Source organism: Eumetopias jubatus, unplaced genomic scaffold, assembly GCF_037043125.1.
Source record: "Eumetopias jubatus isolate StellerSeaLion01/CBP00866 unplaced genomic scaffold, mEumJub1_p1.0 scaffold_10, whole genome shotgun sequence".
Classification (NCBI taxonomy): domain Eukaryota; kingdom Metazoa; phylum Chordata; class Mammalia; order Carnivora; family Otariidae; genus Eumetopias; species Eumetopias jubatus.
The window spans coordinates 94,010,705-94,037,290 of record NW_028274816.1 but is presented as its reverse complement, the minus strand read 5'-3'; the positions used below and the strand labels follow the sequence as shown (position 1 = coordinate 94,037,290).

Below are 26,586 nucleotides of genomic sequence, written 5' to 3'. Positions count from 1 at the left end.
GGGGTTACAGGCCACTTTTACATGATTTCTCATGCTCTTCTGTATTTTTAAAATAAGAACTTTCTAGCAACACAAGTACACAACATAAGGGTGCTGGATGAGACACCTTGATGTCACCTCATAATGTAAGGTGGCTGTTCTGTTACTTGCTCTTTACAGCTCTGGCACCAAGCTTTACTTTACAACCCGAGCATTTTGATGCTTTCTAACTAACAGAGTTAGTTAGATAAAGTTAGATAAAGACAGGCATTCCTGAAAGTTGAAAAGTAAAAATCTAAATAGAAAAAAAATCATCCCCCTTCAACAACAAAAATCTGATTGGCGTTCGTGTCTTTGATTAATAAAGACATCTGAGAATGAAAAAAAAAAAAGAAAGAAAAAAATCCCCCTTTGCATTTTTTTTTCAGCTTGCTACCAAAGCATTCCCTCTTCTGCCTTCAGCCAATCTTCCCTAAGATGCATCAACCCACACAGGCCGAAAGTTCTTCAGATTTATCTTTCAGATCGAACATCGGCCAGGATCCAATGAACATTCGCTAACTTGATTAATCGGGGTACATGCCCACGATGCAACCTCCCCGAGGGAAATGAAATAGCTATTTGTATACATCTGCTTTTGCCATGTGTCCTGTGACCTCCTGGCCCCTGGAAAACAGGGTGAGTTTTCAGGTACCAAGGTCCCCCCTTTCATGGGCCATGTCTCTCCCGGCTGCTGCTGACTCCTGCATCCCAATCAAACCCTCCACACTGCTCATGATTCTCCCCCAAACCATCTCCTCCTTGGCGGCTGCCCATTCCCAAACCTAAAACGAGGTGTCACTCGGAGAGGTGGCCAGTGTCTCTGTTCTACACTGAGTTCTGCTTTTCTTCCTCCAGAACGTTTCTCAAAGACCCTTACTCCTCTTTGGCTCCAAGGTCAGGACCTGATGAAGGTTCCATTCTTTCTCCTCTATCTAGATTTTCACCAGCCCCCTTGCACCTGTCCCTACTCCCAGCTTCCCCTCTCGGTCGCGGGGCTCTGTGAAAACTGGGCCTGATGGTGTGAAGCCACACTGAAGCGCCCCCCACCCCCCGCCAAGCCTTCCATGGTCCTCAGCGGGCTCCATCAGGCTCATCACCCAGAGCCCCTGCACCCCCTTCTGCCCTGCTGGCTTGGGCATTCCCTGAGGATGTTCTTTCCCCACTCCCCTCTTTACCAGGGCTCGCGTGCCACCTCTAATGTTGTGGCCACACAGTACAATTGTTGGGTGACTTCTCCTACCCTGGGTCAAGTGGTGAGCTCCTGGAGGGCAGACAGCCTTTCCCACTCCCGGTGCCTGGTGTGTCATGAATGTACAATAATCGTTTAATAACGAGTGGCTGACTCAATCCATGAGGATGGAATTGGGTGACAGGGGGATACACCAGCATCTCCAACCGACTGGAAGTATAATGAACCTCTCCTTCTGAAGTGTCGATGGGCCCAAACCAAGAAGTCGGCCCCCTGGGAGGAGATGGTGCTCAGCTCCGAAGTGGGCAAAGCCCCACTTCCATGTTTCACCCAGCAGCAGTCCCCGTGTGCTGTCTAAATTAAGGGACTTAAAAAAAAAAAATACTCACACTGCTTGTGGTTCCTTAAATTTTCCTACTTGCTGAATGTGGTACATGAGGTCCCCGCCATTGACGTATTCCATGACGAAATACAGCCGGTCCTGAAGATGAAGTTTCAACACGTGAGCAGGGCTTGGCCACCGGCCGAGAGTCTTCCTTCACTCTTTCTAAACTGTGTTTTGCTTTCTCATTAGTTAGTAAACCATGGGCTACCCTGGCAGATCTGCTCAGTGGAGCCCTGCAAAATTTTTCTTCCCAAATAAAAGTCATAAACCCTACTGCATGAGGGCCTTGGGAAGTATAAAGTCATTAACTGTCAACATGGTTGCCCTCTCCTGGTTCCGTATGTTCTCTATTGTTGTAACGGCCTTCTAACACTCTTCCCCTTTCTCCTGCACACTTAAGACATGTCTAAGTTAGTGATGATGTGAAGAATCCAAATGGGCCAATTATTTACTTTTAACGAGTGTTGCTGGTTCGCAGCATCTGGGAGGCAAACCCCAGTGATGTAGTCATGTGTTTCCACTGGAAGCTTCTGAAAACAAATCTTGTGAGTTAGGCTGGGCTCCTAAATTATAAATGCTCAGTGATATTTACTGTGGGGGAGGGGACTATACATGGAGAGGCTAATCCAATGTGCTTCTGCATCATAATAGGCCCAAGTATTGTTTTTTATTTTCTCTGTCACTGGTGTGCTCAATGTCAGCGCCATGGAGGGCGTACATCATAGACCCCAGTAAAGCTGCATATTTACGAGGACATTACAGTGGGGTAAATGGGGGAAAATGGGGTTGAACAGCCAAGCAGCTCACGGCACAGCACACCCAGGTGAAAGCCAACCTCTGCTCACTTCTAGACAATGTCACCATTTCGCAGAAGTTATTAAACATTGAAGTGCTGCACGGGGAACGGAAGATAACAATGAAGTTGGTGCTAGCAGCCGGGAAACAGCTCCCGGAGCTTCCTTCTCTAGCCTTCCTGTGATGAATTTTAATTCCATCTTTATTTCCGTGTTTTGCTGCTCCCTGGAGCTTCATCCGTGTAACCAGGGTGATAGGATCCAGGCTGGGATTCGCAGACATGGCTCCCCATCTGGCACATTGCTCCTCCCTCCTGGGCACTATTTAGGTGCTGCTGGGAGAAGGGACCGGCCGTGCTGCCAGTGCCAGGCTGACACACAGTGGCCGGCGCCCGGCTCTGCAGCCCCTGGCCCGCCCCGACACTGCGCGGTCATTCGGAGATTCTAAGCTCCAAGAGCATTGAGGGGGACCTCCCAAGAGATTTTTAAAGAGAGATGCAAGACAGAAAGTCATTTTCTGGCCAGTAGAAAGTTGAAAATAATTATAATCATAAGAGTAATAATTATAGCTACTGATTATTGAGTCACATCTTAAAAAGGGCAGGTGCTGAGGATGGAAAGCCTGTCTTTGGGTGTGCCTGACAATGGTGCCCTCGAAATGGTTGTATTTCTTGCGGGCCACCTGCAAGCTCCATGCCAGGGCCCTGGCCCCACAATGGGCTGATCAGTGCTTCGGAACTCTCTTGCCCTCTTTTTTGTTATACTGTAAGACAGGGCTTGGCAAACTTTCTGGGCTAGACAGCAAATACTTTGGGCTCTGGGTGTATCTTGCAACGATTCAACTCTGCCTGTGCCGCAGGAGAGCCACTGTGGAGGACAGGAAAATGAAGGAGCCTGGCTGTCTTCCAAGAAAATGATTCACGGACCCTGAAATGTGAATTTCATCGAATTTACACATGTCACAAAATATTATTCTCTTTTTCTCCTCCGACCTTTCTTAAGAGCTCATGGGCTGTACACAACAGGCCAGACTGCCAAGCCTGCTGTGTGCAGTAAACAAGAACACACTCTTTTATGAGATCAAGCTTCCTCGGGTTCTAATGCAATGCTTAGCAACGGGACCCGTAGCCTTCAAAAGCCAGGACTATGGGTTATTTTATTGGTGTTGTTACCCCAAGTCTTAGCACATGGCCTTGTATAAGGAACGTACCTTTGTACATTTGTACCTTATACAACGTACCTTTGGTACAAACGTTTGCTGAATTAAATAGAATTAGTGCCAAGCCTATAAGCAGGGCACATCCCAGAGAGGGGACTCCCCAAATTTACCAGCGGCATAAGAGTGAGAGGCTTTCTTGAGCCTTCTCCACTGGAGGAAGGTTGATTCAGATGCTTAGAACACCAGCTTCGGGAGTGGCCCTTGAGAGCACGCCGTGTGTGGCACCACAGATAGGCACCCCTGGGGGCCTTACCACTGTCTGAAAGCAGGAGTGTAGCTGTGTCAGGAACGGGGGCTTGTCCAACAGGGCTAGGACTCGCTTCTCCACCATGGTGCACTCCACGTCATCATCTTGAATCACCACGTCCTTCTTCAGGATTTTGATAGCATACAGCTCCTCTGTGCCCTTCCGGTCAGCAAGCATCACCTGGGAGCAGACGAAAGGCAATCTGAAAGCTTCAGAAGCATACTCTGGTACTGGGGGTTGGGTGGGGGAACCCGGTCAGGTGGCCGTTCAGTTGGCCTACACTATATATTCATAAAGTTCCGCTTCATGTGCAAATTTTGAAATCTCGCACATCAGCGCAGATTACATTCCTCCAGCACGGTGTAATTTAGAAGCTGTCGAGATTTGTACGCTGCGTGGGCTATAGCCACATGATGGCGCTATGGTGGACACGGGAAGGAATATACGCGTCCTCGGTATTAGCCTTGAAGTGTGCACATTTTTCAGGAGCATCCTTTGGGCAAAAATGTGACTGTCCTTTATAAACTCACGAGTCGGGAGCCAAGACAAAGAAAGAGGCGGGATTGGAAATCATTTCCTGGGTCTATCGTAAGATCTGGAGCCACAGAAGCCAAATGCAGACAAATAGGTTCTACAAATCAACTTTTAATTTTTAGTTGTGAAAATTATTGATTCAACCAACATTTTGGAGCACCTGCTCTGTTCTCAACCGGGAAATGGGGACACACAGTGAAACCTCTGTAGCTTTCTGGATACAATTGTTTTTAATGAAATGAGGTGGTGGGTGGGGCGCGGGGGAATATCTGAGAAAGGAGTACAGAGAACAGGGAGATCCCAAGGGCGGCTCTGGAAACCTCAGGGAGCACAGGACCCATCCCGGCAGTCTCTGCAAAAGCCCCTCTGCCTCACAGACAACCGTGCCCTTACCTTTCCAAAACTCCCTTTCCCCAGCACCATGAGGAAATTGAAGTCGGTGAGTTTCACTCTGTCCAGGTTGTTGGAAGGTTGTCTCCTGTCTTCTGAAGGACTGATTACTTTGTTACCAGCAGGGCCAAGCTTGGCTTTCTAAACAACAAGCACACAGGTGAAATCGATGGGTCATTTTTCCCAGGAAAAAGAGTGATGGAAAGCATTTAACTAAGCTTGAGGGCAGCTGGGGGGTGGGAGGTGGGATGAGGGCAAGAAATCACAGGGTGATGAAATATTTATTCAAAAGTCAGTGGCTATATTTACCCTAAGGGCAATATTTGCAAAGTAGCAAAAAAAAAAAAAAAAAATTGCCCTTACCTATCAAGAAACAACTCTTTGCATAGTTAACCAAGTCAGGCTGATTTTCATTCTAGGACTTAGAAGTTAACTTCTTGGGGAAAACGGTGTTTCACAATGGTTAACATAATACAAGAAATAAACTGTGCACTGATGCTTTTCTAATCCGTAGATTTTCCAATTTGATTCATCTGCCTAAAGGAAACTTGGATCCTAGCAAAAAGGGGTTCCCTGGGGAGGAAACTTTTGACCGGCAAGCTCAGGGATGATTTATTGCCACTTTAAAAGGCATAGTAAGAACATAGGGTTTTGTTTTTTTTTTTTAAGTTAAGAGTTGAACTCAGGAAAATGGTGATATGCATGAGAACCTGGGTTCACACAAAATACACAGCAGCACCCTTTGAACCTGAAGCATCCCTGGTCAGTGACCTGTCAGTTACCAGAAGGCATTTTTATAAACCAGGCTCATGCTACACACTGGTGCTGGAGAAACTACACCCTCATTACTCTGATTGAAGAGTTAGAGTCTCGGGTCAAAGGTGGAGGAGAGCAAGGAGGCTCAGCCGAAAAGGAAAGGCTGATGGGATCACGTGCGAAGGTCTCAAAGGTCAGCAAAGGAGCCCAGGAAGAATCTCCCCCCAGACTCTGCATGGAGAACATCTGCCTGACTGTGAGGGCTCCAGCTGCTGGACATATCAGCTGCTGAAAAGGCCAGGGTCCTGCAGCGTGGCTCAACTGCCACAACCACAGCCCTGAGCCCGACGGCAAAGACTGTGGCATTGGATACGTTCTGAATGATAAGGTGCACCCCCCGCCCTTCCGCAATGCAGCAGACCTAAGTGCAGCTTTGAGTTTCCGAGCAGGTGCCAGGACAACACTCAAGTCAATGTGGTTACCAAAAAGGTGTGTAGGACGTAAAGAAGGCATCCTGGGCTTTACTACGTGACCAGAGCACTCTCTTGGGGGAAGATGGGGGATGTGCCATGTTTTCTTTAGCAGCAGAGGCAGCTTTTGAGGAATCACCCATACTCCCTTACAGCAACAGTGTCCCTTTATCCCCACCTTGTGTCAGGCTCTGTGGAAGAGGTTTTGCATTATGGGATCCAGCCGTCTCTGGATCCCCAGGCCTCACACAGTGCTTGGCACAGGGCGTGCGCTCTACGTTCTGGCTGAATAAGAAAATGAAGCTTGAATGTGATCATCAGGTGCTGTGCTGTTAGGTGATACTTTTCTGTGGCAAAAATAACATGTTTCAGTAAGGATCAAACCTCATGGCCTGAGTACGTGCTTGGAGGTAAGCATAGCCATGTAGGCAGAGACATTAAGACATGGAGGAAAGCTGGCCCCAACTTTTCTGCAGAGACCTTAAGACATGGGGGAAAGACCGCCCTCACTTTTTTGCTTCCAGGCTGAAAGTATTTAATACAGCTGTCCTATATACCTCTATTGGCAGTGCCCGGTGGGACACACACATGAACCTGGGGGTCACTGGATACACCGACACTCTTTAAAGACAAAAACCTGAACTTCAGTGATACATAAATTGGCCTCCCCTTTGACAGAGGATGGAAGGAATGTCTAGACAAACTTGTGAGAAAGAGCCAAGATATAACCACTAGTGTTACCTCAGGACCCCCCCTCAACTGCAGGACCAGCCCCGCCCTCTGGAAGCCAGGAAGCAGGAATGCAGGAGCACCTGGCTACGGGGTCCCAAACAGACCAGGTTCGACCACTCACCGCTGACAAAGTCCAAAGGCAGACAAACGATGGCTGGTGAAATGAGAAAGTAATTTATTTCAGGGAGGCCAGCGCCAGGAAGACAGTGGACTAGTGTCTCAGAGACTGTCTCCAAAGGGCTGAAAGCACCCCCAGGATTATGTAAGGAGAATGTTGGGCAGAGGCCAGTGGGTACATGCATGCAGCTGGGCAGTGAAGGTCAAGTTGATTGCTGTCTTGGGGTCAGTCATGCGGGGTCTTGCTGGCTCGGGGCATTCCTTATTGCCGGAGAGGGTAGTTTCGGTCCCCATCACGGGACGCTCTGCCCGAGTTAAGGGAGAAGATGGAAAGGAGAACTTAATCAATTAGAAGGTAGAGACTGGGATCAAAACGGAGGTGGCGGATAGCGGAAGTCCTCTTTCACGCCAAACATATGTCCCAGGAATGATTCCAAGTTGATAAACTTTCGGGTGTGTGTCGTCAAAATTGCAATGAACAATCAGGAAGTTCAAGTGTGAGATGAGATATAACCCACGATGCCACTTTATTCTGTTCTTTTGATTTTTAAAAAGAAACGTTATCAGAAAAAGGCACAAGGAGATTGATTTTATTTTGTCGGGAACTTCACAGTAAATTCTGAAAAGATGGACTCAGTGCTCTGAGGGGCTTGAAACAGTCAAAGAGCATCTTCATCTGGGTGAGGCTGTGATCGGGCTGGGGCTGCCCATGAACACCCAGCTTCCATCTAAAGCATGGGGCTCCTAACCAGAGGTTCCAGACTTGTGAATTCCTAGAGTCCCAGCTCCTTCCTCCTTTGACACTTCAGCACCACAGACAGCAGCCCACGGAGTGACCTCTGGACAGACACTGCCCTCATTGGGGGCCATACCGAGCAAAGACTCCGAGTTTTGTGCTGTTCCTTAGTCCAGTTACAGGGAAAAGATTGTCCCCAAAGGGGGATGTAAATGCAAGAAAAGCATTTTTGCATTTGAGTACTTCTGAATCCGACTGCAGTAGGATCTTAGATTCCGCTCTGAAATCAATCCGTGAAGTTTGGGCGGAATGTCGACAAAGGAGTCTCCTGCTCCGGGGAGGGGAAGCTGGAGGGAGGAAGGACACCGGCTTCTTGCCCTGCCCCGGGCAGATTCCATTCTCATGTCTCTGGAGCCAGAAGCAGAGTTGGGTTCCATGTGGCTGGCAGAGCAGGGGGATGGTTTGGAAGGAGACAGGCCAGGCTGCTACACTGACCTCATTCTCTATCAGGGGGCAGGCTAGAAAGCAGCCTGGCCCAGGGGACGAGATGGAGTTCTCCCCAGCTCCTGGCAGCCCTGAGATAGGAGCAGCCTGGGGGGCTTCGTGCAGCTAGCCTTCTGACACATGGCTTCCACATTTCCCCTCCACAATATGCTTCTGGAGTCATTCCCACGCTGCCACTGCAGGCCCGGCTGCCGGATGGCATGGAGCCATCGCCAATATGGAGTTTGCAAAAGCAGCTCTTCCATGATAGCAAATCCTCAGTGGTCCGGGCCTGACTCTGGCAAGTGCCTCGCTCACCCTGGGTCTAATCAATAGCACAGCTGGAGGAGACAGCCAGTGGCTATCCTAGCAGCTGTGCAGCTGGGGGTGGCGGGGAGCAAATGACCTCCAGGAGGGTGCTCTACACAGCCTCCACCTCCAGTCTGCATTCAGGCAGCCTCTGCCTCCTGATTCTCATCCTTTGCCCCTCCCCCCGGCCTCCCCCTCCCCCCATGCTGTGGGAGTGCAGTCCCCCACCCCCTCCCGGGCTGACTTCTCCCTGTCTGCAGGCTTTAGCTTGCTTGCCATCTCTCCAGAGGACTCCTCCCCAAATACTGGCTGCCATTCTCCCCTCCATGGCCCTGCTCTCAAGAGCGCATAGGGCAACTTGTGAATATTTATGGTGTATCTGTTTAATGCCTCTTCCGATCACACTGTACAGCCAATCCATCAACGGGTCGTGCCAAATCTACCTGCAGGTTAGGTCCAGACTCTGGCCTCTTCTCTGGGGCTCCTTTACCACCTCTCTGTCAAGGTGGCCCCACCTCTAGTGTCCCCAACTCCTGTGACCTCCCTTTTAGTATATTCCCTGGAGGGACCCTGTCATGCTTCTCTGGCTTCCTATCTGCTGGACAGAAAAAGGCCGAGTTGTCACAAAGGATGAGGAAGAGACCCTTGGCTGTCAGTTCTGTCTCCGACCTTGGTCCCACGACTCCCCCAGCCACTCCATTCCAGCCTCCAGTCTTTGGTCGCTCTTCCCCTGGGGCCTTGCTGTCTTGCTCATCCACCAAATCCAGCTTAAGAACCACCCTCATCTTCTTGATGCCTCCTTCCTCCTGGGATTTCCAACCTGTGGCAGACATTGTCTATGACCCGCCCACATCCCCTGAGCTTTTGGCTCTGCACCCCTGTGCACATCGGAGGCTGTCCGCGGGTTCTGTTGGGGCCGCGCCTGCAGAGCAAGCCTGAAATGCCCATGTTGCTGCCCCAGGAAGTCGTGGCCTCGACTGGCCGCACAAGAAAGCGGGTTGCATGCCATCTCCCTAGCTCCCCAGCAGGACTGAGCTCCAGTGTATCCAGCATCGGGACCATCTGGAGAACTGCCATGCCCTGATCTTGGCTGGCTTCCTCCCTTCCCTGGGTCACATCCCTGCTCCTCCCCTCCCCACCCCCACCCCGCCCAGGTCTTCGGGGATCACTTCGCGAATGAACTCCTTGCTCTCAAAACCCTGTGGCAGAGTTGATTGATCTGGGGAACCTAAACGAACAGATGAACATTTTCTGAGGATTTGCTGATCTTTCTTATTAGACCGTGAGGTCCTGGAAGGCAGAGTAAGATGGTCCTTACTTTGTGTCTTTAGGTCAAGCACTGTGCTGGGTACATAACTGCACATTCACTGAATATCTCATTGATTGATTGATTCATTCAAAATCATATGTCTTCATTAAGTCCTACAACAGAATTTGAAGAGGCCAAATCATGAATGGTACAGTCAGCTGGTAGCTAATACCAGCCAGCCATCTGCCCAACGTTAATACAGAAAAGTGGCTGTTACCAGGTATGTCGTTTCAGAGGGTGGCCCCTGGACACTGTGCATCTGGATGTTCAAATATAATCGGAACTCCTCCCTCAAGCAATTACTGGTCACGCTGGGACAGCCACAGACAAAGGCTGTGAGGGCATCTCTGCCTTTAGGGAGGTTGGCCACACAGTAACCCTCCCCAGAGGCCACCATGCTGGACTAGTTAGCTAGGCCAGTGAGCTGAAACCGTGCCCTCAGAAGCTTCTCTGAAGGGACATTCCTCCGGTGAGAAGTCCTGATTGCCCTGGACTTCACTGGAACCCACGGAAGACCAACAGTGAGCCTTTGCGCTGACGGTTCCTTTCTTTAAGCTTTTGAGTGGGTTGTTTGGCAACTGGTCTCCTGGCAGGACCGAGTCCTGCCCTTCTCAGCTTGCGTATTATTGGCATAACTAGTTGTCATGAATATAATTCAGACTTCACCAGGAGTGCAAATAAAATGAATATATGTCCAGGGATAAAGCTGAAGCCGATGGCCTAACTGCAGAAATTTTAGCATACCCAAGGAGGCCTCAGAATAAGCAGGCCAACATCCTTTCCTATAGCAATACAGACACGCCCTGCACGGCCAGACGCCCTCCTGGGCTGTGTGCACAAAGGGGAATTCACACCTGGAGAGGAGAGGCAGAATGCCTCCCAAAGCCTGGCATCCAGAGGAGGGAGCAGAGCATTGACTGGGGCTGGAGCTGGAAGCACATATGAGCCTGCTGGTCATGCTCCTTGCTGATAAGTCCCAAATCTTGAGTTCTTGCTCAGGACACATTTTGATTCGACTCATGGGTCCTTGTGGGTAAATTTAGAACATTCCACCACTTATTCCACAGATATCTGTGTGTCTGTCATGCCCCAAACATGGGGCCAGATGCTGGGGAAATCAGATCAATATGATGTAGCCTTTCCTCCGGAGAACCTGCAGTTCAGAGGTACCGTGGTCTATGTCCCTGTTAGTCAACGTGTGGTTTGTGGATCAGCTGTACCAGCACCGCCTGGAGGCTGGTCAGGAATGCAGATTCCTGGGCCCCACCCCAGCTCTACGGAACAGGAACATGCAGTTTTAACAAGATCCTCAAGTGAGTCCTGTGCATGTTTCAGATGTGCTAGTCTAAGTCAGAATGTTTCTCCAAGTTCAAAGTCCCTTCAGAGTCCCTGGGACCTTTTCCACCTTCAGCAATCTTCAATTATCATATAAAATCAATGGCAAGTTCTGGAAAGAGCCCCAGACTTTGGTTCCAGAGAGTTTAGATCAAATCCTGGCTTTACCCATTTTTGCTGTGTGACTCTGGGCAGATGATATGGCCTCTCTGAGTGTCAGATTGCTCATCCATAATATAGTAGTACCAAGACCTCTGTATCCCTGGGCTATGCTGAAGCTGAAATGAGGAATCCTTTGCAAGAGCCCCCAGCGCAGAGCCTCCCATCACATCCTTTACCGGGGTCTTCTTTTCTTTGCCCCAGGAAGGAGAAGGTGCACTTCCCTCCGGCTCCTGGCCTTGAAGGCCTCTGTGAGCAGCTGCAGGTCACCTGGGTCAGGGTTCTGCCAGGCTGACTCATGGTCCAGAAACCCTGTGATTATGGTATGTGTCAAGCCTGCAGACAGGCTCTGCAGGAGCTCAGGACCCGTGGGGAGGCTGCAGCAGATCCCCTGTGGGCTTCCCTGCTTCCGTGCCCTCTCGGTGGGGTAGGAGAGGAACTGGGTCTCAGCTCTAGCTGCTCTCCGATTTCTGGAGCATCTTCTGTAGCTCCCTCGGGGGCTAGGACCGTGCAGGAAAAGACCTTGACTTAGGGTGCTCTCCCCATTGGAAAATTTCCTAACAACCAACACGCATCTCATTTTATGAACCAGATACATTCTCCCAAAGTCCTAAGAGTCTGCAATCATTGAAGGTGTTCACAAATTTCAAGGACTCTCTTGGTGAGTTTCTGTAAAGCACATCATACAAAGTGAATCTGACTATTGCAAATCCAAATTCTCCCAGGTTGGGGCTGAAGTGTGGATGTGTGTTAAACTACCTTTGTCTCAGGAGCTGTCCACGTGTGTGTTCAGAGGCTATCCACATGCAGCTCATTATTAGGCGGGTGGGTTTCAAATGAAAACCGAGAGCTGGATCTGCCAAACTATGGCGCTGGGTGTCTATGAGGGATAGGATGGCGATAGATGTCAACTCTCTATTAGGCTGGACCATTTGCTGCTGCTGAGCTGGGATGATCTGACCTATTGCACTGCCAATTCCAATCGGTTTAACATAATACCATAGACAGTCTGCACTTTGTGAATTTCGTATAATGATTTATGCTCTAGCTTTGGTATGTGGGAAAACAGACAGACAATAAAGACACGGGGAAGTGTACAGTCACAAATCAGCAGCCCCCAATACAGTAACACCCTGGCTAGCAATCCTTCCAAGAGGTGCTAACTTATCCTCAGTAGGACTCCAAGCCTAAAGGTTTCTCTACAGTAAGGAAGCAGAGAGTTAACCGTAATTCCAAGTCTCCCGGTGGATCTGTTCTATAGTTATGGAGCCTCTGGGTAACCCTCCGAAGTATGCTATAATGCTTCACCTTATTCCATTGTGAATGTGTCCATTTGTACCTGTTTTGTGGCTGTGTCTTCAATAATATTATATCTCCCAGCAGAACAGAAAATATGGCTTTGATGAATATATTTATCAAAGATGTTTTGCAAAGTGTAAAGAGAGGAATCTGACAATAGAAGGTTCTACTTCTAAGATTCCAAGGGCAGACACGTCAACAATGACCAACTATAGGAGCAAATGAATAATTGTGGATTTCTTCCATAATCTTTTCTCTACAACGAAAATGTCCTGTATTCAGGGCTTCTCCGAACAATTTTGACAGTGTAAGACTGATGGCGTTTTGGTGCTGTTCCATAAACAGGTCTATCTCTGCCATATATAACCAAGGACCTTAGCATCGCGTCTTAGCCCTAAGGTGACATATTCACCTGCACCCACTGCAACATTCGTTAAATTAAGTGGTTTCAGGAGAAGAAAACCACAAGGGAACTGAAAGCCTTTTCAACGATACTGTTAACGGAATATGGCCGGTGTATTTCTAACAGCCATTGGTCACGACATCTATTACTCCCTACTCAGTAACGGGGCAACGGGTTAAGATGATGGTACCTCACGGGCACCACAGGCTCCTGGGTAGCACAGAGTAAATAAAACGCCTGCTGTTCTCTGGCTAAGTAATTTTTTGTCTTCTGGAACATGTCAGGCATGCTTGCCTCCTGAGGGCCTTTGCACTCTCTGCTCCCTCTGACCCAGACAGGAACAAGACACCCTCCCATCTCTGCTCGGGAGATGCTTTAATGCTGAGGCTTCAACAGGGCACCCTGTCCTCTCCTTTCCGTGGCGTGGATTCTCACTATCTATCATCTATTTCCCTGTCTCCCTCCACTGCAAGGAGCATAGGGGCCTTATCTGTTCTGCTCACTGATGTATCTCCAGGGCCCAGGAGAGAGTCTGGGGCATGGTGCTCCTCGAATCCTTCTATGGATGCACGTGTGCACTGGGAAAGATGATTACTTCTCATACAAGCTTTTTTAAAAGGCAGAGTTATTGCCTTTAAAGAATTTCTACAACAATGCTGCTCCTTGTGAGCACAGTAGTACATTTACAGGCATGGAGAAAGAAAGAAAGAGAGAAGGAGAGAAGGAAAGAGAAAGAAAGAAAGAAAAAGAGAAAGAGAAAGAAAAAGAAAGAGAAACAGAGAGAAAAGAGAAAGAAAGAGAAAGAAAGGAAAGAAAACAACTTAAAATATCCATAGTTTCAATGCCCAGAGAGAATCACTGTTAACATTTTGCTGTATCTCCTTCTAAATGTTTTCATGTTTTCTTCTTTGACATAAACAGAATTACACTGTTTGCAACCTGCTTTATGCCTTAGTGTGTTGTAAACTTTTTCTCTGGAGGCACTCTTCTGCCACATGATTTCAGTGACTGCATCATACCCCGCTGTGTGGTTCTACCACAGTGTATTTAGCCTTTCCCCTATTTTGGACAGCTACATTGTTTCCAATTTTCAGTTTTCAATAACACACAGATGAACTATTTTGTATTCCAAACCTCCGCGCACATCCCCGGTCTCCCTAGGATGGATTCCTGACGTGGAACTGGCTAGGTCAAGAGGGACACGGCAAAGGCTGGTGCCCAAGGCCAGACGCTTTAATCTGACCATGAATGTGAGATGGGAATGGGGAATCCAAAGAGTCAAGACAGCCTGATTCCTGAAGGCAGGATCTTGGTTTCTTTCAGGTCTTGTGTCTGATTTCGTGGTAGGAATATCTGATTGTCTTTTTTTTTTTTTTTTTTTTTTACCCCCCCTTCAGATTCGGTAATCCAACCTACAGCTATAACCTGGAGGCATGTGGCTAGGTGATTCCTCCCGTACAAGTATGCCAACACCTGCTGACGAGTTTTCTCCTGGCACTGGGGATCAGAGATGGCCGGCAAATCACAGGTGTGCATCATTCATTCTTCTGCAAGGAGTTCTCAGACCCAGGGACTGTCAGCAGCAGAAGGGTCCTTGGGAAGGTCTGCCCTGCCTTTGGTTAGGTGAAGACACTGAGGTCTAGAGAGCTAACTCCACTACCCATGGCTACTGAGCCATTGAGACAGTACTGCGGGCGGGGGTAGGGGGAAAGGGAAGGATGTTACTTTCCTCTATACTGGTCCTTGAAACAGGACCCCAGATCATCTGGCAGAGGATCATTCCCCTGAGATGTAATGTTGGACCAACAGCACAAGGGTGATAGACCTTTTTGTATTTAGAAGGAAGCTGGAGATAAGGTAACCCAGGTCACCCACGTTACAGACGTGGCAACTGGCTAAGTGATGTGTCTAACTCCATCTTCGTCCCTGGGCTCTGAATCCAGACCTCTGATCTTTGAATCCAGTGCTCATCCGCCTGTAGCAAAGGTAGGCCAATGTCTTCGGTAAAGGGATGGGTAATGAATATATTCGGCTTTGTCAGCCAAAGACGGTCTCTGTTTTAACAACCCAATTCTGCCATTGGAGTGTGAAAGCCACACGGGTGAGTGAAGGCGTGTGGCTATGTTCCAATAAAATCTTATTTACAAAAACCCGCAGTGGCCAGATTTTGGCCTGTGGGCTGCCGTCTGCCTACCCTTGCCCCGCATCACTGTGGTTAGATGTAAACAGCACACCTGTGTCTCCTTGTTAACCCACCAGAATGGCAACAACGAAGAACCTCAAATGCACTTGAGCCATCCACTCTCTTCCACGGTGCCCGATGTGCTAACTGGGACAGGGGCACACTGTTGCGCAACCACGCAATGTGCCGAAGGAAGTGCTTATTCGGTAGGGCAGAAATGTAAGGGGAAACCACACTGAGTCATTTTCTTAATAAGAAATATTTTTATGGGCACATCCACTTAGGCTGTCACCACTGCTGAACGAATTCACAGGGAGCCGGCCCCCGGCCTGCTGTCATGGCGACCGAGCCGCTGTCTCCGGAGAAACATCCGCACCAGGCCCAACGTGGAAAAGGCAAAGTGGTTGGTTCTTTCTGTCCTGAGTATCACACACCCCTAGGACCTTGCTGTGTTGTTGCCTTTACAGCCAGCTTTGTTCTCCCTCATTTCCCAGCTCTGTGCCCTACCTGCTGCCTCGGGCTGGCTGCTGCACGGGTATCAGGCTGAAGTACTTGTCTCGCCTGATAAACCAACCCTGGGAAGGCTACTGCCTTCAGTCCTCCCCCTGCTACTGAGACTCCAGACTTCGGTGAGGATCCGAGGTCCAAAAATTTGCCCTCAATTTTTCCCTTTGCCAAAAAAAAGACGGTCTCTCGCCAGGGGGCCGACGGCGCACATTGGTCCAGAGCCTTCCGGAAGGCACCACGGGAGGGGATGTGGCCAAGGCATAGTACGGTTAGAAAGCCCTTGGTACTTAGTACTTTGTGAAACCTCTAATCCTTCTGCTGCCTGGAATGTCCCCCTTTGGGGTTAATACTGCCGTGGCTTTATGAGTCAGCTGTGGCAGGCTCAGGAGCCTGGGAACTCCTGGAAGCTGTCAAAGTCAATGGTTTTCCGGACAGTTGGCTCTATTGCTTAGAAGTGGGGAGGTCTCTGCTGCTAAGAAAGAGTGGATGTGAACGGGCTGGGGCCCAGGCAGGCCAGAACAGACCACAGGAGTCCCTCAGACCTGGAGAAAGCCTGGACTTCTTGCCTGCTTGGCACCTTGTCATTCCATAAAACCAAGGAACAACTGGGAACGTAAAGTGGTGATCCCATCTTCTGGTCCATCAAAAACGTAAAGAGAGAGTCACGAGTTCCTAAGGATCTTCTGTGTGCAACTTTTCCTGGAAATCTTTTATTTGCAAGTCTTGACTGCCCTCTTGTGGTGTTTTATTTTCTGGAGCCATTGCATTTGGACTGGGATCTTTTAGAAGAGATATGCCTAAGGTTCCCTAGTCCACCCTGCAGAGGTAAAACTCTTACAAATGCTCAAAAGAGACACAGATTGTATCTTCCCAGCTCTACCGTTATAGATGATGATTCTACATCTCTGACATGAAAGCCAGACCTCTGAGAAATGCCCACCGTATGGGCCAGAAGTATGTTTTAGTCTCTGCATGCTTCATGTCTTGAAAACAACATCTCAACGGTTCTAGACCTAGGATTCCTGAATCTCCCCCCAGCCCTTCGACTGAGCTCAGACTTTGCAAGAAGCAGGGAAAAGGAGGCAGGGAGGGCTGTGAGGGAACAGGGGATGGCCCAGGGGAGCCTCTGTGTTTATCTGAAAGGTAGAAACAATCTGGGAAATTCAGTGAAAAAGACCACTGGGGAAATGCAAGTGGAGCTAAATGATCACAGAACAGCAGCTCCTGAAATCAACTGAAACACAAAAACAAAACCAAAACCCTCAACCAAGCCATAACTGGCAATAAAGCCTACGGCCCTGGGGAAAGTTCCAAACACTTCCTTCCACCCCTGTCCAGCTGCTGCCAGAGAGGTGAGCACGACTGGGCACCTGGCAAAGGAGGCTTGACCCTGCCACCTCATGGAAGTCAACATAAACAGACAAACAAAAGGATCCTTCCCCCCAAAATACTAGATACATTTGCTCAATTACTCATTTTTTTTTTTAATTCTAAAACTCTCTAATTGACAGCAGAAAGCATTTTGAAAGTGGGGTTGAATGCAATTAAATTAGCACCAAATTTCCACAACCATTGATTTCACCGTATCTTCACTGAGCATTTAAAAACCACACCTGTTTTTAAAAACGGAAGGCCCTAATTATAGCTCAGTGGGATACCTGCTTCCCAGGCTGGTGGTAGCTGCACTGCTCTGGGCTGCTCTCTGTCCCCCCAATCTGCCTCCCCCTCCACCCCAGGGCAACTGCCTGACAGGGAAGCAAATGGCGAGGAGCATGTCCACCAGATGTGGACTGGAATACCAGTCATGGCACTGCTGACTGCTCCGAGGCCTCAGCTTCTTCATCTGTAAAATGGACTGACGCTCCCTGCCTCCTCCTGAGTGGGGAGACCTCCCTTCCTCTAGGGACGGCGGCATCATCAGACCTTAGCAGCTGCTGTCCCACCAAAAGAGATTCTTCCAACAGGAAGCAAGCAGATGAAGCAAAGGGGCATAAATGAGCTGGGGGAGGTGGTCCCCACTGCCCTCGGGGGGACATGGCCAAGCGGTCCATGCGCTTTTGCTGTTAAGAGCTGGTCTCCAGGGCAGGAGGGGCCCTTGGGGGAGGGTGTGTATGGCTCAGATGCCTGGAGGTGGATTGGGGTCTTGTGTCAATAAGCTGGGAAGAGCTAGTAAAATTTAAATTCTTTCAATTACTGTGATCCTACCAGTACCTACAGGCTGCTGGGGCCTGGGTAGGGAACAGGGGGGAGGGTGGAATGTGGGTCACAAAAGGAACACCCCTAGGGAGAGATGAGACCATGGCTGCATCCTGCAACCCTGGCCACCAGCTCTGTGCAGATCTGGCTACCCACCCAGGGCCACTGGCGAGAGTCACGGACTGTCCTGCCTGCCTGCTTCTTCCCAGCGTGTCAACACAGAGACATGGCCCCTGGGGGCCAGCCATGGACTGATGATTGACAGGTCTATTTTCAGAAAAAGCCACAAGGTGAAGATAAGTTCCTGAGCAAGCAAGCAATGCCACTCTGCAAAGAGGTGTGAGTGATGGCACTCCATTTTCACTGCCTGGGTCGGGGCGGAGATCCGACACACAGGTGACATTTTCAGGTAGCATCATCTGTGTTTCTTGTCCCAAGACCCATAACAGAAGGCACAGGAAACAAGAAATGTGCACCAACACAAAGACAAGAGGCTTCATTGACACCTCCTGACCCTGCTCCTCAACGACCTTCATTGCTGCGTGCGGGGCGCATGGGGGGGCGCTATGCCTCTAATGCACAACTGGGTCTCCCAACCCCGGGGCCCGCCGGGGTGCTCAGAGAACATGACGAAGGGTTCGTCTTAACTTTGCAATAGCTTCTCCGAAAACAGCCATGTTTCTTCTTTCCAGTAGCTGGGGGTGGGCAGAGGGAGGGTGCCGAGGGTAACGGCAGCAGCAACACTTTGCCCAGCCAAGCGCTGTTCAGTCCCCGTTTTATATTGCTTCGTTCAGTACCCCCAGCAGCCCTAGGAGGCTGGTATTTTTTATTGCCCCCATTTTAGAGATGGAGAAACTGAGGTGAGCTAAGTGGCCCATGGCCTTACAGCTAGGAGGCGGCGGAGCTGGGATTTGAACCCAGGCAGCCTGGAGCTTAACCTCTCCACCAGGCTGTGTCCCTGCAGCGACAAGGTGGGAGCCGTGCTGCCCAGCAGGCAGGAGGGATGGCAGTCCTTCTGAAGATGGGACAGCTGCTCACTGCAGGTGCGAGGGGCCGTGGTTTACCTGCCAGGAGGGGATTCAGGGAGGTGAAGGCTTTCCCCTTTTTCTTCTTCTCCCCCCCCCCCCGCCCTTTCCCTTTCCAGCCCCATCTAAGCTTTGTGCCAGCACCCAGCTCCTTCTGCACGTTGTGAAATAGAGCCCCATACCATGTATATTATTTCTCCCTGGGATGACAAACCCTAATCACAAAGACAGAAACACACTGCCAGGCAAGAGAGATCCGGGTCACAGTAAGGACCTGAATCCCCAAGTGTGAATCCACTTCGTCAGAGTAGAGCTGTCCTCTGAAATAACAGGGTATGACAGGTGATTTCTTCGTTTTTACGCAGGAACTGTCTCCGCGTCCTGGAACGATCAAGAGGCGTCTGCTCACTCTGAGGATGTTTTCACTCTGAGGGAGGAAATCGCCGGGTGGCTCAGTGTGTCCGGGCGTGGCCAACTTCTGAAGATGTTTCTCCAAAGTGAACACGTGGCATGGTGGTGACAGCATTTTAAAAGACAAACAACAGGAGGGCGGCAACGAGAGAAATCTTGACAGATGCAAGTTTTCACACATGATAGTCACCACACTCTGTAAGACTTGTGAAACCTCAAAGAATAGTTTTTTTTTTTTCCCCTATTTTCAATAACTCTGGGTCACTAATCTCTTGTGGCCCCTGAGGGGACACATCTGTAGTGTCAGATACAAGTCTACAGAGAGAAACTTGAAAAACATTATCTACTAGATCTTTTCCTTACTACAGTGTTTTAAAAAGAGTATCATACGTTGATTCTAGCTTAGGATCGGGGGTGGGATTTCCCCTTGCAAATTCTTCACCCAAGTATTTGAATGTTTAAATTTTTCAGGTGGTTCCAATATGAATATGCTGTAACGATCCAGAGTGGATTTCAATTATTAACAAAGGCAATACACCGAAGACACAGCTGGTACACGACTCTAACCAGCTCCCCAAAAGAGACTGGTGTTGTCAGAAAGGATTATGGATAAGATTTTTGAAATAATTTACATGCACTTTGCAAAGTTCTATTTGACAGTTTGGGGGTGGGGTAGAATAGTTGATTAGGTTATGAACAATTGATTTGGGAAAAAAATGAAAAAATGAAAAAAGGAATGAAATATAGTGAGAAGTAGTAAGCCAGGTATTAAGAACATCAGGAAAATCTGATGATTTCAGCCCCATGATATATTACACTACATCTTCCATATAAAGGCACACATGTACTGTAAGTACACCATATTGTTTGCAAGCTCATGTAGATGTCTACATAAAATTGAAAATGAGTCTTAATATGTGGTTGGAGATATATACTGGCAGAAGGAAAGGAAAATGTGCGCTGTCAATTTAAAGATGCACTCTTTCTGTTCATTTGATGCTTTAAAAACAGACTTGAACTTATCTTTCATCACTGATGGGAGATTTCAATTATTTCCTATTTTGTATAATCTTAAACGGACCTAATCTGGAGACAGGAGAGCACGGGTACGCTCTCTGGGTGATGCATAAGGAGCGTTTTTTCCTCACTGGAGGGCTGTGGCCATTTGGAGGGAAGCGCACAGAAGGGGACATGAGTAGGCGGAAGGTTCAAGCTACCAGAACACACGGTGCATCCTTAAGAGTAGACAGCATGGCGGGGGGCTCAGGCTTGGCAGCCACAAAAACGTTTTTGTGGCAGGGAAGATGCAAGAGGACAGAGTGGAGGAAGAACTACCTTTAAGGAGTGGACATGACATCCCTGTAAGAGATAGGAGAAAGGGAAAAACTGCTACGTTAGTAGGGAGGATGCTCCAGACACAGGAAAACAATCAGCACCACGAGAGAAATAAAACTCGAGGACAACACCCCGTAGGTTTCATTTCCAGCGCAGACAGAAAGCACAGGGGAGAGACAGCCCAGGAGTCAGCATGAGGGTCCAGCAGAGAAGGCAGGCACTGCTCCAGAGGCTCAATAGGGGCAGGTCTGACTTGGCCCTCAGAGGGGTGGGAACGGACTCTTTCTTGTTGTATGAATAATGAACGGACTCGTGTCAGACCACACGGAGCCACGGCCCTTCTCGCTCTTTCTTGTGGCTTTTATGTGGCCACGCGTGACATCCCATCACACAGCTCCACAATAATCATGGATGCTTCTTTTGCTTTGGGTCAATCCATATGATGGAGTAATGGTTTATCTGGTTCATCAAGTGTCTGGGGTAGCACACAGCTAGTTACCCCGGAATTTCATACACGTAAGTCACTACTCTTCGACAAGAATAGAACTAAACCCGCTTACCACGAAACTAGCCATAACAAATTTTTTTTCTTGATAATTCAGAAGACTCTTCGGTATCTTGAAGAGCCAAAGACTACTGGTAAAACACAGATTGGGCAGCTCATTAACCACGTTCTGGTTGCCCGAACGCCAGGTGACCAGGTTGGGCTCCCCAGGCGTACTTCATCTTTCAACTTCTGTCTTAAAAAAAAAAAAACAAACCCTCCTGACCGGGTAACTTTACTTTCACAAGAACTAACGTGAGAAAAATAAATTGAAACCATCTTAACAGACAACCTTGTACAAGGAGTCATGAGACGAGTCCTAGAAGTTCATACAGAGTGTGAGTCTGCTTCTGGGAGAAAATTTGAGAAGGAGGCTGGTTTTCCGAACCCAAAATTCCACAGCCTGAAAGCGTCACCATATCCCTGAGCCTGAACAGAGAGGAGATCAGAGACAAACAGATTATACTTTGTGTTTGGAAGGTTTTGTCTACTAAAATAGGAAGCTGGTCAAATATGAATTTTACATCTCTTTGAACAGGTATGGATAGATTAGCCTCTGTTACAGCTTATAATTATGGTCCTTTAAATCTGTAATCATGAATCTATTTATAATTGTTCTCAAAATAGGCCATTTTATTCCAATCCCCAAAGCTCTATTTTAGGCTAGAGATCTTAATCCACATCAAGATTAAAGGCAATGAACAATAGCAACAAAAACATCCTTAACTGAAATGTTGCTGTTTCCCAGAACCTTAGAGGAAATTTAATCAACATTTCTCCTACACCTGATAGAGCTGCCCAATCTCTGCCTTAATACCTCTAGGGATAGAGGGCTCCACGTTGGCTGAGATGCCCTGAAAAGTACATGGTATGGCTTCAGAAGGGTCCTACCTTCCACTTCCATATGAATAGGTCACCTTCTACAGGGAGACAAAAATCCTCTAGCAGAGACACTTCCATACTGTGGCTGGGCAGCTTCACAGCCTTCCAGCAACCACTGGGCAGGTGCTCTTGGACTCAGCTGGACCTAGAAAGACCCCTAAGCGATTTCATGCTTGGACATGACAAACAAACCCAAATCTTTAAAAAAAAAAAAAATCAGGGGCGCCTGGGTGGCTCAGTCAGCAAAGCATCTGCCTTTGGCTTAGGTCATGATCCAGGGGTCCTGGGATCGAGCCCCACATCTAGGTCTTCCTAACGTTCCAGAGGGACACAAGAGAGACCGCACTTCAGCTGGGTACCTTAATTCACTGCAGAGAGAGCTCGTGCTCTCTCTCTCTCAAATAAAATCTTAAAAAAATATCAAAGAAAGGCTTATGAAGTGAATTAGCCAGACTCCCACAGACCCTCTCCTTCCACACATCCATGAGCACTCTGAGGGAAGCACTCTGAGCACACTTTGATGTCAGATGGGAGATGAGGAAGCAAAGAACCTCTGGGCAGCGGGAAGACAGTAAATGTCCGAGAGCTGCCTAAATGTTAACTACCCAGTTTTCAACAATGGACACGAGAGACACTGAATTCATTGAGGTCCTGAGCAATGGCCCTCTCTGACTCCACCTGGTTGGCTTGATGAGGTAGGAAGAGCCACAGTGCCTTGTACATTAAGGCGATGGTCTTAAAGGCCAGAGACCTCATCCATGAAAACAAAGACCATCAAAAAAACCAAAATAAAACACCCATGAGCACCCCAGCCACCACTCCCAATGGGCCTCACAATTGGGAGCCGCCATTTTGAGTTCCTGAGGCCACTGTGGTCTCCATGTTAACACCACGTCATGTCACGAGAGCCATAATCTTCTCAGCAGTGAGGCTGGATCTGTGTCTCAAGAACTGGAGCGACTAGTACCGGGACAAAGAACAAACCTGTGGCCTGAGTCAGACCCCTGCTCATCTATGTTTACTGGGTTCAGGCGGGAAAGAAAGTTCTGCTTCTCCTCTGCTGTGAGGGTCAGGAATATTACCCATAGAGTGGAGACAAAGTAAAAGGTCGCACGTCCCCTATTCCTACTCAGCAACATTCTTAAGACACGGCAGTGAGAAATTTTCCGAACTACCCGTTTCTGGAACCACATGAAGTATGGGATAGGAGCTGGTCCCTCTCTGAGCGCGACCATAGTCCTCATACCTGTGGTTTTGCCTGAGGCTGAAGAGATTTAGGTGTGAATGAAGGAGACTCCCTGGGCTGCAGAACGGCCTCTCCCCTGGAAGGCCTCCGTCAGCTTCCTAGAACACACAGGCTCAGACATCCGCCCCTGGGCTGTCAAGGAAAGCCAGATGGGGCCTGACGTTTAGATTCTGAACCATCCAGAGCAGGGCTTGTGGTTCTCAATCTGGACACAGGAATGTGGCAAATCTTACGGGTGTGTCCAGCGGGTGAGCAGCCTTAGTCTGCACAAGGACTGGTTAAAAAGGCTTGAGAAGTATGGAAGTATGGGTAGGCTTTGGAAAGCTTGAGAGAGAGGGGAAGGGGGGAGCCTTTCCAAGGGAACACAAGTACTAAGGTACGTGCCAAAGCATGATGTGTGCCTGAGGGGGACGGGAACATGGTGTACAGGGAGGGTGACGGAGAAGAGACAAGAGATCTGGGTCCTGCTACACACCAGCTCAAGTTAAGTCCCTTCTGTGCTTTTGTTTTCTCATCAATGATAATTTTATGCATCGCCCCCACTTCTGATATGCTATTATTGCATTATAAACTTTTCCTGTGAGGGACCAGCATGATTTGGGCTTGGGAGGCCAGGAAGCCTCCATTCCAGGGCCTCAGCTCTGCCTTCGTAGCAGGAAAGCAGACCACTGACACCAAACGGATGAGCATGGTTGTGTTAGTAAACTCTATGGACCCTGAAGTATGAATTTCATCTAATTTTCAAGTGTCACGAACATTACCCTTAAAAAATCATTGAAAATATTCAAACCATTCTTATTTCATGGGCTGTATAAAAGCAGGTGGCTGGGTGCCAATCCCCATCTCACTGAATTTGGATACTGGGTGTAAATGAAGTCTGTCCTCATCACCTCCACAACCAGTGCAGAACATAAATTTGTTCGCTTATTAGTCAACAGGTCACATCCTCTCCATCAGCGTTTTTCCAACTTTAAAGGGGACAGGAACCACCTGGGCATCTTGTGAAAATGCAGATTCTGACTCAGTACAAGTCTAGGATGGGATCTGAGATTCTGCATTTTATAAGTAGGCTCCATGCCCAGTGTGGAGCCCAAAGTGGGGCTTGAGCTCATGACCCTGAGATCAAAACCTAAACTGAGATCAAAAGGCAGATGCTTAACTGACTGAGCCAGCTGGTACCCCTGAGATTCTGCATTTTAAAAAAAATTTTATTTATGGGGCGCCTGGGTGGCTCAGTTGGTTAAGCGACTGCCTTCGGCTCAGGTCATGATCCTGGAGTCCCGGGATCGAGTCCCGCATCGGGCTCCCTGCTCAGCGGGGAGTCTGCTTCTCCCTCTGACCCTCTTCCCTCTCCTGCTATCTCTCATTCTCTCCCTCTCAAATAAATAAAATCTATAATAAAAAACTTTATTTATGTATTTGACAGAGATATATAGAGAGAGCACAAGTAGGCAGAGCAGCAGGTAGGGGGAGAGGGAGAAGCAGGCTCTCTGCTGAGCAGGGAGCCCGACATGGGGTTCGATCCTGGGATCATGACCTGAGCCAAAGGCAGCCGCTCAACCAACTGAGCCACCCAGGTGCCCCTAGATTCTGCATTTTTGATAAGCTCCCAGATGATACTCCTGCTGCTGGTCCATGGATCATACTTGGAGTTGCAAGGATCTGAAGCACCAGTGTGGTCACCACTTTTTTTTTTCAGGTTACGCAGGGAGTTCAGAATCCTTGGGATTGACCTCTCTAGATCCCCAGTTCTAATTCTTTGTAGGACATGTTCCTTGCGGAAAGAGCAAACAGCATTATGTAGGGGGGGGGAGGTCACCCTTATTCTAGGCTTTTCTCTTTTAAGGGGCTTTGACTTCTTCTTTGGTGCTTGGGCTAGAACCATAGGGACCTGTTATCAGTGCTTAGGTACCATGTCTCTGTTTGTACCAAGGGACACTGGCTCTATCTTCCTTCCTTCCAGTTCCTGACAGGCTAATCCCCTGTGGTACCAGGGCCTGGGTACACATGGATAGCTGCTTTTAACATTTAATATTAGGCTTGCCCTGTTTATTGAACTGGCAACATCCACCCTTAAGGCCAACCCCACAGCTACAAACACAAGGCTTTTTATGTCATTTCAGGAATCCATTAGGATGGAACAGATAGCTGGAATGTACAATCTTTTTCTGGTTTCCCACCAAAGTCATTTCCATAAAAGAAATTAAACCGAAAGCATGTTGCCAATGCTATGACATAAATGCATTCACCCTCCCTTACAGACTAATCAGAAATTCTGTGCAGTTGCTTTTGGAAGCTTTCTTTGAGTCTGCTCGGTTGAGTGGTAGTGTTAACCTCTGTTGACAAGGATCTAATGAATGCGTGAAAGTGGTTTCAAACACTGAACCTTGTCTTATCTCAGTTTAAGATTTTGTTTCTAAGACAGAGCGAAATATAAAGATAAAAATATTCTTCAACTGATGTGCATTTTATAGACTTTCCCCCCTTAATAGCACACAGTTCAAAAAGTAATTAATTAAGCTATTTAGGGACCAAAATGAATAAATAAAAAAAAGCAGAATTTATATTGGGGCACACAGATTTTCTGTTTTGGGTCCAAAAGGTCACTGGAAAGTACTCAGGTTTCCATGGTAACAGTAGCAGGCCCCATCAGATCAACAAATAGCTACAATTTATCTGAGGGTCTCCAATGAACTATTTTCTTTTTTCTCATCCACAGAAGAACATTCTGAATTAGATAAAGTCTTCAGAGACAATGGAGGCTTTTTGGAAAATCCAATTTCAGCAGTAGTAACCAGGAAAATGCTTGCTTGCTCGTTCCACATATAACCTAGCAACGGAGTCTCATCAATGTTGATTTAAATACGTTAATAGTAAGTGGATCATATTAATTTGTTAATTAGTAATAGGGATAATCTCAAAATGTTTCCCCGGAATAAATAAAAGTAGATACATGTGTGTTCTTAAGGCAATCTGCAGAGTCTCCGGGGTGATGCTTCTTTCCAGCAGTTTCTGGACCTCTGTCACCAACCCCACAAAGCAGCTCATTCTTATGAAACATGCTCATCAATTTTATTTTGGCTTCTTTTGCTTTAGACCCTGCTATGGTTCTGAATGGTCACAAATACAAAAACTGTGAGGACACAGACCTCATGGAAGCCACTGGTAATCTTGCTTCAGGTTCTGACCAAGGGACATTTTGTAGAATCTATTCAAAAAAGTCTTTCAAATCAAACATTTCAGTCATGGTAAGTTAGTGTCACCTTGTTTCTAAAATATCTGTTAAAACTACTGTAGCTCATGGATTCACAGCCCTTAGGTAATACATTTAGTATAGTAACCGAGGTAAAGCAACTTTGTATCCAAAAGGG

The 26,586-nt window shown here is 48.1% G+C and overlaps 1 protein-coding gene across 2 annotated transcripts in view; it reads right to left on the bottom strand.

The window, feature by feature from the left end:
* The window catches only part of PRKCA (protein kinase C alpha), a 399,391-nt gene that overhangs the window by 57,293 nt on the left and 315,512 nt on the right, over window positions 1-26,586 (bottom strand). For both annotated transcript variants that reach the window (XM_088028179.1, XM_088028178.1), the window contains exons 9-11: window positions 4,783-4,920; window positions 3,862-4,035; window positions 1,600-1,691 (exon numbers count right to left, since the gene is read on the bottom strand). In XM_088028179.1, coding sequence (XP_087884305.1) covers window positions 1,600-1,691; window positions 3,862-4,035; window positions 4,783-4,920 — 404 coding nt within the window. The remainder of the gene's footprint in view (window positions 1-1,599; window positions 1,692-3,861; window positions 4,036-4,782; window positions 4,921-26,586) is intronic.